This window comes from Sinocyclocheilus grahami, unplaced genomic scaffold (assembly GCF_001515645.1).
Source record: "Sinocyclocheilus grahami isolate Dianchi unplaced genomic scaffold, SAMN03320097.WGS_v1.1 scaffold1664.1, whole genome shotgun sequence".
NCBI classification, from domain to species: Eukaryota; Metazoa; Chordata; class Actinopteri; order Cypriniformes; family Cyprinidae; genus Sinocyclocheilus; species Sinocyclocheilus grahami.
Window position 1 is genome coordinate 180464 of NW_015506843.1, and position 13444 is coordinate 193907.

Below are 13444 nucleotides of genomic sequence, written 5' to 3' on the forward strand. Positions count from 1 at the left end.
CGTTCCTCCTTTAAACCAGCTGATTTCTGCAGGTGGGTTTGAATCACTGCTGCAGCTCAGAGTCACTGAATCTCCCTCCACTATTTCACCAGACGGACTGATGGACACTGAGGTGTTCTTTGGAGGATCTAACACAGAAAAACATTGATGTCATTAAGTATTATAATAAATGTAACATCATAGAGCATGTTTAGAGGATTTAAAGTCACAGTTACTGAACCATCATTAACTCACACGTAATGTTTAAAGTCACAGCATCAGAGTATTTCTCTCCAAGTTTATTTCTGGACTTGCACTTGTATTCTTCACTGTGATCAGAGCTGATGTTTGAGATGTTGTAGATTCTTCCAGATCCTACAAGCGTTCCTCCTTTAAACCAGCTGATTTCTGCAGGTGGGTTTGAATCACTGCTGCAGGTCAGAGCCACTGAATCTCCCTCCACTATTTCACAACATGGACTGATGGACAATAAGACGTTCTTTGGTGGGTCTAAAGAGGACAAAAGTTTTTTTTTTCTTTTCCCCAGACATTAACTCAACAATTAATATACTAATGAATCTGCACTCACACATGACACTGAGATGAACAGCAGGAGAGATGTAAGTGTGTTCATGTTGAGCACAGCTGTATCTGCCTGCATCCTCTCTTCTGACTGACTGCAGCAGGAGTTGATTGTTTCTGTCTCTTCTCTCAGTTAATGGCTGTGAGTTTCTGTACCAGATGAATGTTGCGCTGTCAGTCAGAGTGCAGCTGCTTTTACATGTCAGACGCACTGAATCTCCCTCTGTCACTCTCTCAGGAGCCTCCACCTGAAGATCTGAACACAACACACACATTATATCTAGTGCTGCTGTCATACACTGATTATTACTCAACATAATGCACAGAAGAAGAGAGAAACCTCATGAAAGTCACCTGTCACAGTAAGAGTCACTCCTGGTTTACCAATCCATTTCTTATCAGGTTTATTAGTTGTGAATCTGAAATAGTACATGTGTTCATCCTTATGTGTCACATGACTCAGTCTGATGGTGCAGTTCTTCTGTTTATCTCCCAGATACTGAAGCCTCTGACTGTATTCAGGGTCCTTAGACAGATCTGGAAACACTTCATGTTCATCTTCTTCATCACTTGAATCTTTCTTTTTACCTTTGGTCCAGAACGCTTTCTTGATCTGATATCCAGTAGGGTACGTATAAGTGCAGTTCATTATCACTGATGAGTCCTTTAGTGCACAGATGTGTGAAGGACTGTAACTCACAACCCAATCAGCACTAGAAACCCCTGAAACACAGAATTCATAAGAAGAAAAGATTAGCAGCAGTTACTAACTGAATGTATTTGCTCAAGATCTTTGAATGTCTTTTGGTTGTTGAGTAGCACTGTTGCCAATCTGCGGTTTTCCCATAGAATTGGGCTACTTTATCACTGTTGCTGCGGGTTGTTTTTCATGTCCGCAGGTTGAAGCAACCCCAATAAATGATAATTTTACTAGGGGAATCCCACCAACAAATGTGTATTTTAATCCCCAGAAAGCGATTTTTACCGGGGGACCTCCCCTTGAAACACGTTTGGGCTAGTTTTGAGTAGCAATTGGGCAGGTTTTGTTGTGAAAACCTGGCAACCCTGCTGAGTAGAGGGTGTTGAAGAAAAGCAGCACTGAACAGCTGAGACAGAACAGTGAACTGGCACTGTCTAGATTAAAATATTAATCAGATACAATCAATATCATTCATCAGTATTTTCTGAGAAAAAACACATAACGAAGATAAGTTTGCCATTACATTTGCATTAGAAATGAGATACTGAGTAAAGCATTGGACAGACATTACAAAGACAGACTTCATGCTTGTACTGCTCCTATAGGAGAATAATTTGGTTTGTACTTAATTTTTGGAATCTGATTACATAATCCAAATTACATGTAATCAGTTACTACCCAGTTCCTTTATATACATAATTGAAAGCACAGCACAGCAAATAATTGAACCTTCTTTACACTGTCAGTCCAAATCCCATTATGTGCATATCTGATTCAAATCTGATCTAGACGACTGACTGTCCACACTGTGTATGGCAACTGCTCAAATGTGCTCTTTTATTTGACTGAATATCTGCATTGGTTTCTAACAACAATACAATTTGCATTACAGATGTTTTACAACATGTTGCCTTTACGCTGGATTATATTTCATCTTGAGATGAAGGGTGGGACAAGTGATATTTCAGGTGGGATGGGGGCATGTGCGTGGGGTTGTTGTTTTCTTTTCTTATATTTTTTTAATGTTCTATTCTTTTTCTGTTATTTTTTGCAAACTAGTTTCTATTCTAAGAAAGCAACACCAAACACTCAACACGGAAAACAAAAGCATGCACTGCACTCTAAGGAGTATTCAAGCCATGTTCTTTTGGCTTACTAGAGGGCTGCATTGGGAACGGGATCCTGTCGGACCCAGTGCAAATCTTGTGGGAGCAGGCGGTTTTACCCTTGCTGAGAAGTGGGCGGTCAAAAAATATAGTGTGGGGCACATAACCACAATTTGGCACATAACAAGAATAATGAAGTTACATTAACACTAGGCTTACTGCACTAGTTGGTGTTACACAGTGTTTGGTCATACACCGATTACATTACTAGACCACCACCTCCACTGTCATTTTGCATTTTTATAGAAATAAAAATAATTCAGTGCAGTTGGAAAACATACGGTACAATTCTAAACTTAAAGCATCTGCTCTACAGCAGGGTTGCCATGTCTGCATGACAAAACAGTCCCAAAGTAGTGCAATGACCATATCCCAAATATCAAAACTCTTATATGTCATTTCCATACCTAAAATACATATTTTACAGTCACTGTTGTGCAGATTGATCATAAACACATCTCAAAGGCTTCCTACCTGTGGCCCTCCTTCACAAAAGTTAACATCAGCACAGTTTTATCATATATTAAATATTTCACTACAAGCATTCCAGTGAAATTTAATTGATGCAATATTTCAAAACTTTAACCCACAAGGGGAAAAAAATCAACCCAACGGCAACAGTTTAAAAGCAGTCCAATAAAAAAAAAAAATTGTATAATGCGGACTTGGCAACCCTGCTTCCAACACGATTATCCACCTTATTTTTCCTATAAGAATACAATTTGTACATTTTATGGGTCTGGCTTCCGGTCTCATCCGTGTCCAGCTATTTTTAACTGTACAAAACACCTCGTTTTGCTGCTTGAGATTGCAAATTGGTGTGTCTTACCTTAATGCATGATATTAATTATGAACACACTGGTTTGTAGTGCAAACAGTTTTACCGTTTACTGCACGTTGTTATTCTTCTCGTTATTTCCCTTACAATGGCTAATGAACCGGAAGTCTCACCCATAGGCTTACAATTAAATATCGCACCAAGTTTGTGACAGGCCTGCTACAAAAAAATGTGAATTTTTGCTGATCACACAGGCTTAATATGCGGATTACAATCGGATATGCACAAAAATCCGAAAGTCTGAACAAGCCTACTGAGAAGCATCAGAAACTCACTGTGGATCATGAGAGAAAAGATGAGAGGAAGAAGAAGAGCCATTCTGACTGACATCACCATAGCAACACCTGCAACACAGAAATTTGAATATGGTTGAGATTTACAAGAAAAATATATTTCAGTCTTTCTACCTCCAAATTGTAATTGTAATTATTTGGGAAATTTACTAGCAATTTCTGAGTGGAAACAGTTTCAAAACAGACGCATTTTTTGTTAAGTGTAGAAGCATTGAAAATGTATAAACAAACAAACAAACAAACAAACAAAACATAAGAAACTGGTCATACCGTAGCGCAGGACAACTCATCAGCTGAAACCAAATGACACATGAAGAGAAAGGAGGAAGGTTTAGCAGCCTCATTTATAACCAGAACGGCGTCATTTCCAACTCATTTCCCCTTTCCTCTCTCTTTTTAACCTCTGATTATTGACGTCAAAATATTACATAAAAAAAGAAAATCTTTCTTTTAGATTTGCCAAAATAAAAAACAAAACAAAAAAACATTCTGTTTATTTCCTGGTCTATCTTGCAGATTTTCAGATCATGAATAGTTTGTTGTAAATGAAAGCCAGGAATAAATACATATATATTGCATGTAAGCTGGACTACTCACACCAGAGGTGTGGTTTTAACTCAAAGAGTTAAAGTTAATGAGATAATTAAGTGACTAATTAAATGATGATTGTGCATTAGTAATGAACACATCAAGGGTCAAGAGACCAACTAAAGCAAACCTTGACCACAATTATGGTGGCATTGTTTGTGTGTGTGTGTGTGTGTGTGTTTCTTCAGTTGATTCCATCCAAGGCTGTGGCTGAAGTCTGTAGTTCTTGTATTTCTCTTTTCTTCAATGATGTTGATTGTTCATTACTAATGCACAATCATCATTTAATTAGTCACTTAATTATCTCATTAAATTTATTATTTATTTTATTTTGAGGACTTGGGATTTGACTTGAGACTTGCTTGAGACTTGAAAGTCCCAACTCTGACTCACACTAAGCACAAAAGTTAAAAAGTACCTAAAGTCGTAAAATATACCCAGCAAAACCCCCAGTGTTAAATTAACTCTCCTCAGAGTTTATTTGAGTCCACACTCAAGAGTGTTAAAATGAACACTTAAGCAGTGTTAAGGTTAATGAGTTGATTAAGTGATTAATTGAATGATGAATGAACATTAGTGTAGACACTTGATATTAACAAGCAGAATCACTGAAGGAAAGTCAACTTTTTTAAGTCACCATGATGGTGGTCAGTGTTTGTATTAGTTGTGCTCTTGTACGTTGCGCTTGTTTGGCTACTATCATCAAGTTATAACAGCCAGATAAACCAAGAAGAAATGTGGTCAGGTGCTGTTGGTTAAATAGAAAATAAAAAACATGCATAATTTGCAAATAGTTATTTGTTTAAAAATTGAACGTGTTCATTTGTTTTAAAAAAAAATGCCTAGAATTGGTACTGTTTAAAAATGCTAAAAAAAACAACTCTGTATACTTTCCAGTAAGAGAACAAAAGCAAGTGTTATCCTCCTGCTCAAGGCCACTGTAATTTCATGGGAAAGCATAGAAATAATTGGTCGTTTCCTTTTCTGCTCTGAACACTGCTAAATTACGGGACTTTTTTTGTGGAGTGAGGGGAATATAAATCAAGAGTAGTGTAAGTTTTGGCAGGTCCCGTTAGTTAAGCTCGCGTAAGCTTACTCTCAGCTGATCCACGTCTACTTATAGGAATGCGACACCTATTACAGCACCCATATATAAGGTCCTTCAGCATTATCACCAGCTTTTGCATTGCTCAATAACTAATTAACCTCCTCCATCCCCAACTCCTCCTCTTGTCAGTCAGGATTCAGCCTTCTGATTCTCCTTTGAATTATACAAATTTCTAAAATGCTACATTAAATTATTGAACTTTAATGATATCTGCAATACATTTATGTTTGTTCTGTTCTGTTTACTCTAAGGGGGTTATTGCTGCTCTCCCTGCTCTGCATGCTAGGCTGCAAGGATGCACAGGGAGATCTTGCCTTATCTGTGTGTCATAAAGTGCTCATCAAAATAAAGTAGAGATGATACAATAATAGAACTGCCATGTATGTACAAATATACATACAGTACAGTAGTAAATGAGTATCAATTTAGCTTAATTTGTCATACACATATTAGGCGGCCCCTCACTTGATTTGGAGAACTTGATGCCCTTCAGTCAAAACGTTTGCCCACCTCTGGTCTAAAGAAATTAAGTGGTTCAAACTTTTTGTGTGTGTGCGCAGAATTTCATGCATTCACCACAGGGCTGCTGTAATCAATAATGTAGTGATGGCCGCTTTTGAATCACTGCTTCGTGACGCTTCGAAACTTTTGTGAGTTTGTGATCATTTGCTTCAAAACAGTGGTTTGGAGCACGTATCAAACTGCCAAAGTCACGTGATTTCAGTATACGAGGCTTCATTACATCAATTAATGTTTTGAAATGTTTGAAAATGTATACCATTGAGGGGGTCTTACAGGGGTCTCTGTAAACCTGTGAATCGAGCTAGTTCATTGAGATCGCCCTCCAGCAGGCGAAACATTGAACCAGCGTCTATGGTTTTTACCTGATCTCGGATCAGTTTCATCAATTTGTAGACATTTGTAACGAGTCATTTGTGTAATTAAAAGGATGTGAAGTAGTTAGTCTCTTACTTGCCTCTATATACAAGGTCTCTATAAAACAAACAAAACAAGCCAATTAATATAAAATATGTTAAAAACCACATATTATACAGGCATTTAATATTTAACGGTATTTTATAATTTCTTTATTGCATTTAATGTATTATGTGTTCAATAAAACATTTGCAATGGGTTTTTTAAACTGTTTTTATGCATGTTTTTGTTGCATTTACACACTTTTGACCAGCAGGCGTCACTAGTGTGTGGTGTTTTGAACGCTTCGAAACATTGAATCATTTTGCGAAGCAATTTGTTCAATTGATTCGAAGCTTCGAAAAGGTTTGTGTCTCCCATCACTACAATAATGTAAAATTACCACACCACTCATATAATCAGAGATTGGGCTCAGAATGATGTACGGTATAACCACAAGGTTTATGCTACCAAACCACGACCAGCAGCTTAACATATATTCGCTGTGTTTTCTATGCCATAACAAATGTGCTTTATAAACATACAGTTAATCAGAAAGAAATAATTTTTTTTTTAAAGAGTCAAGGGCCGAAATAAAGTAAACACTGACCACCATCATGGTGACTTAAAAATGTTGACTCTTTCCTTCAGTGATTCTGCTTGTTAACATCAGGTGTCTTCACTAATGATCAATCATCGTTCAATTAATCCCTTAATTATATGGTTTTTACCTGATCTCGGATCAGTTTCATCAATTTGTAGACATTTGTAACGAGTCATTTGTGTAATTAAAAGGATGTGAAGTAGTTAGTCTCTTACTTGCCTCTATATACAAGGTCTCTATAAAACAAACAAAACAAGCCAATTAATATAAAATATGTTAAAAACCACATATTATACAGGCATTTAATATTTAACGGTATTTTATAATTTCTTTATTGCATTTAATGTATTATGTGTTCAATAAAACATTTGCAATGGGTTTTTTAAACTGTTTTTATGCATGTTTTTGTTGCATTTACACACTTTTGACCAGCAGGCGTCACTAGTGTGTGGTGTTTTGAACGCTTCGAAACATTGAATCATTTTGCGAAGCAATTTGTTCAATTGATTCGAAGCTTCGAAAAGGTTTGTGTCTCCCATCACTACAATAATGTAAAATTACCACACCACTCATATAATCAGAGATTGGGCTCAGAATGATGTACGGTATAACCACAAGGTTTATGCTACCAAACCACGACCAGCAGCTTAACATATATTCGCTGTGTTTTCTATGCCATAACAAATGTGCTTTATAAACATACAGTTAATCAGAAAGAAATAATTTTTTTTTTAAAGAGTCAAGGGCCGAAATAAAGTAAACACTGACCACCATCATGGTGACTTAAAAATGTTGACTCTTTCCTTCAGTGATTCTGCTTGTTAACATCAGGTGTCTTCACTAATGATCAATCATCGTTCAATTAATCCCTTAATTATATGGTTTTTACCTGATCTCGGATCAGTTTCATCAATTTGTAGACATTTGTAACGAGTCATTTGTGTAATTAAAAGGATGTGAAGTAGTTAGTCTCTTACTTGCCTCTATATACAAGGTCTCTATAAAACAAACAAAACAAGCCAATTAATATAAAATATGTTAAAAACCACATATTATACAGGCATTTAATATTTAACGGTATTTTATAATTTCTTTATTGCATTTAATGTATTATGTGTTCAATAAAACATTTGCAATGGGTTTTTTAAACTGTTTTTATGCATGTTTTTGTTGCATTTACACACTTTTGACCAGCAGGCGTCACTAGTGTGTGGTGTTTTGAACGCTTCGAAACATTGAATCATTTTGCGAAGCAATTTGTTCAATTGATTCGAAGCTTCGAAAAGGTTTGTGTCTCCCATCACTACAATAATGTAAAATTACCACACCACTCATATAATCAGAGATTGGGCTCAGAATGATGTACGGTATAACCACAAGGTTTATGCTACCAAACCACGACCAGCAGCTTAACATATATTCGCTGTGTTTTCTATGCCATAACAAATGTGCTTTATAAACATACAGTTAATCAGAAAGAAATAATTTTTTTTTTAAAGAGTCAAGGGCCGAAATAAAGTAAACACTGACCACCATCATGGTGACTTAAAAATGTTGACTCTTTCCTTCAGTGATTCTGCTTGTTAACATCAGGTGTCTTCACTAATGATCAATCATCGTTCAATTAATCCCTTAATTATATGGTTTTTACCTGATCTCGGATCAGTTTCATCAATTTGTAGACATTTGTAACGAGTCATTTGTGTAATTAAAAGGATGTGAAGTAGTTAGTCTCTTACTTGCCTCTATATACAAGGTCTCTATAAAACAAACAAAACAAGCCAATTAATATAAAATATGTTAAAAACCACATATTATACAGGCATTTAATATTTAACGGTATTTTATAATTTCTTTATTGCATTTAATGTATTATGTGTTCAATAAAACATTTGCAATGGGTTTTTTAAACTGTTTTTATGCATGTTTTTGTTGCATTTACACACTTTTGACCAGCAGGCGTCACTAGTGTGTGGTGTTTTGAACGCTTCGAAACATTGAATCACGCGTAAGCTTACTCTCAGCTGATCCACGTCTACTTATAGGAATGCGACACCTATTACAGCACCCATATATAAGGTCCTTCAGCATTATCACCAGCTTTTGCATTGCTCAATAACTAATTAACCTCCTCCATCCCCAACTCCTCCTCTTGTCAGTCAGGATTCAGCCTTCTGATTCTCCTTTGAATTATACAAATTTCTAAAATGCTACATTAAATTATTGAACTTTAATGATATCTGCAATACATTTATGTTTGTTCTGTTCTGTTTACTCTAAGGGGGTTATTGCTGCTCTCCCTGCTCTGCATGCTAGGCTGCAAGGATGCACAGGGAGATCTTGCCTTATCTGTGTGTCATAAAGTGCTCATCAAAATAAAGTAGAGATGATACAATAATAGAACTGCCATGTATGTACAAATATACATACAGTACAGTAGTAAATGAGTATCAATTTAGCTTAATTTGTCATACACATATTAGGCGGCCCCTCACTTGATTTGGAGAACTTGATGCCCTTCAGTCAAAACGTTTGCCCACCTCTGGTCTAAAGAAATTAAGTGGTTCAAACTTTTTGTGTGTGTGCGCAGAATTTCATGCATTCACCACAGGGCTGCTGTAATCAATAATGTAGTGATGGCCGCTTTTGAATCACTGCTTCGTGACGCTTCGAAACTTTTGTGAGTTTGTGATCATTTGCTTCAAAACAGTGGTTTGGAGCACGTATCAAACTGCCAAAGTCACGTGATTTCAGTATACGAGGCTTCATTACATCAATTAATGTTTTGAAATGTTTGAAAATGTATACCATTGAGGGGGTCTTACAGGGGTCTCTGTAAACCTGTGAATCGAGCTAGTTCATTGAGATCGCCCTCCAGCAGGCGAAACATTGAACCAGCGTCTATGGTTTTTACCTGATCTCGGATCAGTTTCATCAATTTGTAGACATTTGTAACGAGTCATTTGTGTAATTAAAAGGATGTGAAGTAGTTAGTCTCTTACTTGCCTCTATATACAAGGTCTCTATAAAACAAACAAAACAAGCCAATTAATATAAAATATGTTAAAAACCACATATTATACAGGCATTTAATATTTAACGGTATTTTATAATTTCTTTATTGCATTTAATGTATTATGTGTTCAATAAAACATTTGCAATGGGTTTTTTAAACTGTTTTTATGCATGTTTTTGTTGCATTTACACACTTTTGACCAGCAGGCGTCACTAGTGTGTGGTGTTTTGAACGCTTCGAAACATTGAATCATTTTGCGAAGCAATTTGTTCAATTGATTCGAAGCTTCGAAAAGGTTTGTGTCTCCCATCACTACAATAATGTAAAATTACCACACCACTCATATAATCAGAGATTGGGCTCAGAATGATGTACGGTATAACCACAAGGTTTATGCTACCAAACCACGACCAGCAGCTTAACATATATTCGCTGTGTTTTCTATGCCATAACAAATGTGCTTTATAAACATACAGTTAATCAGAAAGAAATAATTTTTTTTTTAAAGAGTCAAGGGCCGAAATAAAGTAAACACTGACCACCATCATGGTGACTTAAAAATGTTGACTCTTTCCTTCAGTGATTCTGCTTGTTAACATCAGGTGTCTTCACTAATGATCAATCATCGTTCAATTAATCCCTTAATTATATGGTTTTTACCTGATCTCGGATCAGTTTCATCAATTTGTAGACATTTGTAACGAGTCATTTGTGTAATTAAAAGGATGTGAAGTAGTTAGTCTCTTACTTGCCTCTATATACAAGGTCTCTATAAAACAAACAAAACAAGCCAATTAATATAAAATATGTTAAAAACCACATATTATACAGGCATTTAATATTTAACGGTATTTTATAATTTCTTTATTGCATTTAATGTATTATGTGTTCAATAAAACATTTGCAATGGGTTTTTTAAACTGTTTTTATGCATGTTTTTGTTGCATTTACACACTTTTGACCAGCAGGCGTCACTAGTGTGTGGTGTTTTGAACGCTTCGAAACATTGAATCATTTTGCGAAGCAATTTGTTCAATTGATTCGAAGCTTCGAAAAGGTTTGTGTCTCCCATCACTACAATAATGTAAAATTACCACACCACTCATATAATCAGAGATTGGGCTCAGAATGATGTACGGTATAACCACAAGGTTTATGCTACCAAACCACGACCAGCAGCTTAACATATATTCGCTGTGTTTTCTATGCCATAACAAATGTGCTTTATAAACATACAGTTAATCAGAAAGAAATAATTTTTTTTTTAAAGAGTCAAGGGCCGAAATAAAGTAAACACTGACCACCATCATGGTGACTTAAAAATGTTGACTCTTTCCTTCAGTGATTCTGCTTGTTAACATCAGGTGTCTTCACTAATGATCAATCATCGTTCAATTAATCCCTTAATTATCTCATTACCTTTAACTCGGGGGGTGCCCAAACTCAGTCCTGGAGGGCCGGTGTCCTGCAGAGTTTAGCTCAAACCCCAATCAAACACACCTGAAGCAGCTAATCAAGCTCTTACTAGGCATACTAGAAACTTCCCAGCAGGTGTGTTGAGGCAAGCTGGAGCTAAACTCTGCAGGACACCGGCCCTCCAGGACCGAGTTTGGGCACCTCTGCTTTAACTCCACTTCAGTGTTAATTTTAAGTGTAGACTCAAATAAACTCTTAAGGAGAGTGGAGTGTTTGCTGTGTATACATCTGCTGACGTATGAGGGCCCATGTAGAGCTATTATTTATAGATTCTGTGGCAATCCATTAATAGGCAAAATGCAACAGTGGCTGTGTTGGTGTTTCCTGATGCACATACGCACGCCTGATGAGCAAATCTCCAGTGTGTCGTAACAGTCACAACGTTATGTTAAGTCATAAAACACATTTTTAGGTTGCCATTTATTCAGTGCATTTACGTGTCCATATCAACCACCAGAAGCTATAGTGAGACATCTAGTCAGTCACACTAAACAGAGTACCAACCCACACCAGTGTTATTTATAAGCCTGAATGACGGAAATGGACCTTAAAGGTTTGAAATAATAATGAATTCCAAGTAACTGGAATTAGTCATCTGCATCATTCAAACAAAAATACTTCTACAAGGATCTGTGCGATTTGAAAGACATCCTTATTGACACAATCAGGTCAAATAGGACAAGATATTGCATATATCGCAACGTGCATCCTCAGATAAATTTGGATATTGTACTCACAGTAGGCAGGTTGTGAAAAATATGAAATTATGAACATTTCTGCCTTGACAAGTTGTTGTCAGAAGTGTCTCTAGACAAAACATGCCACATTTCATACAAATTGGATGAGGAGTTTATTCTTTTTGAGGGTTTACCAACAATAATGTAGATTAAAATAACATAGTCATTATGTTTCCAAAAATCAGAGGTGTAAAGTCCAGGGGTGAGAAAGTAAAAGTCCTGCCATATGTTTACTCAGTTTATTCAGCTGATTTCAGATTTGACCAACATTTTGTCAGGAGGGTCTCTAGATTTCATACAAACTGGACGAAGAATTCAGGATTTCAGCAACATCCTGATCAGAGGACCAGTGAGAGAAAATGCTCTTTGCAAAAACAAGGAATAATCTAGCTCTTAGGTAAAACTAAAAAGAAGAAATGAAAATCCAGCATCAGACAAGCAGTGCCACAGTCCCACCACATGAGGGTGATGTCAACATGGAGATCAGTTTTTCCAGGAACAGTAGTTTCACCAAACTGATCCGTTGATCATTTGACTGCACTGTAAATCACTGATTGATCCTCCACCATCTGATCAGTACATCTGTGAAATGAATATATCCAGAGATATCACTGCATCAATGACCTTTACAGATGCCAATTAATACAACCTCAACCAATGCAGGAACGGCATTCAAGAGTGCTCAACAGTGTTCTGATTCAATCTTAATATGATTTATGATGTTATGAACATGCCATGATCGAGTTTCTCACCTCCTTGCAGCATCAGTCCGGTACTTTCTAATGTTGTCGTACTGGCTTTCCTTCTCTTCTGGTTGGTTCATCTCTTTGTTTCGATGATGCAGGACAGTTGCATACTGGATCTCTTCTGTATCTTCAGAATCAGATGCTTTTCCTTCAGTCTGATTGTGACTGACATTGCTGAGAGTAATTAAGGAATACAAGGCATTGTTTTGATTCACGGCATCAGATTCAGACAGAGGCCTATCGTGAGCTGATACGCTGACATAAAGGTCATCCTAAAATGAGAGAAAATTACTTGTTACACTGTATTTACGGCAAAAATAATTAATACCTCTATGTTATAACTTTTGCTTAATGCTCGTTTGATAATTTGATTTACCTGCTTTTGTGCGATGTGATTAGGTCTCAGTTTTTTCCTCCTGTAATAAAGAATCATCTAAAATGCATTTAGGAAATAAGCTTGGTATACTAATGTGTTTTCTGACACACAACATGAACTTACATGAACAACACAATGATGAATATGAAGATTAAACCTCCCAATCCTCCAGTGACTCCAGCAACTGCATACCAAAACTTCTTTCCTACAACAAGACAAGTGACAAGACAATGCTTTTATGTTTAATATGAGAAAATAAAACCATGATTCATAGTGTACAGCTGCAATTTTAACACAATCGCATTTATCTTCATAGTTAA

The 13444-nt window shown here is 36.4% G+C and overlaps 2 protein-coding genes across 2 annotated transcripts in view; both read right to left on the reverse strand.

Annotated features, from left to right (window-relative positions):
- Positions 1 to 3: 3 nt before the first annotated feature.
- LOC107571874 (B-cell receptor CD22-like) lies at positions 4 to 3998 on the reverse strand (the record flags this gene model as incomplete). The annotated part of the gene is made up of 6 exons (XM_016258257.1): positions 3829 to 3998; positions 3541 to 3609; positions 916 to 1284; positions 569 to 817; positions 235 to 489; positions 4 to 128 (listed from the first exon to the last, which is right to left on the reverse strand). Coding segments are annotated over exons 2-6 (1059 nt in total), but the record flags the coding sequence as incomplete, so codon positions are not given.
- Positions 3999 to 12750: 8752 nt separating this feature from the next.
- LOC107571875 (B-cell receptor CD22-like) overlaps positions 12751 to 13444 on the reverse strand; it is a 51266-nt gene continuing 50572 nt past the window's right edge. Inside the window, exons 8-10 of the mRNA XM_016258258.1 lie at positions 13248 to 13329; positions 13125 to 13164; positions 12751 to 13020 (exon numbers count right to left, since the gene is read on the reverse strand). Of these exons, the coding sequence (XP_016113744.1) occupies positions 12751 to 13020; positions 13125 to 13164; positions 13248 to 13329 (392 nt within the window). The remainder of the gene's footprint in view (positions 13021 to 13124; positions 13165 to 13247; positions 13330 to 13444) is intronic.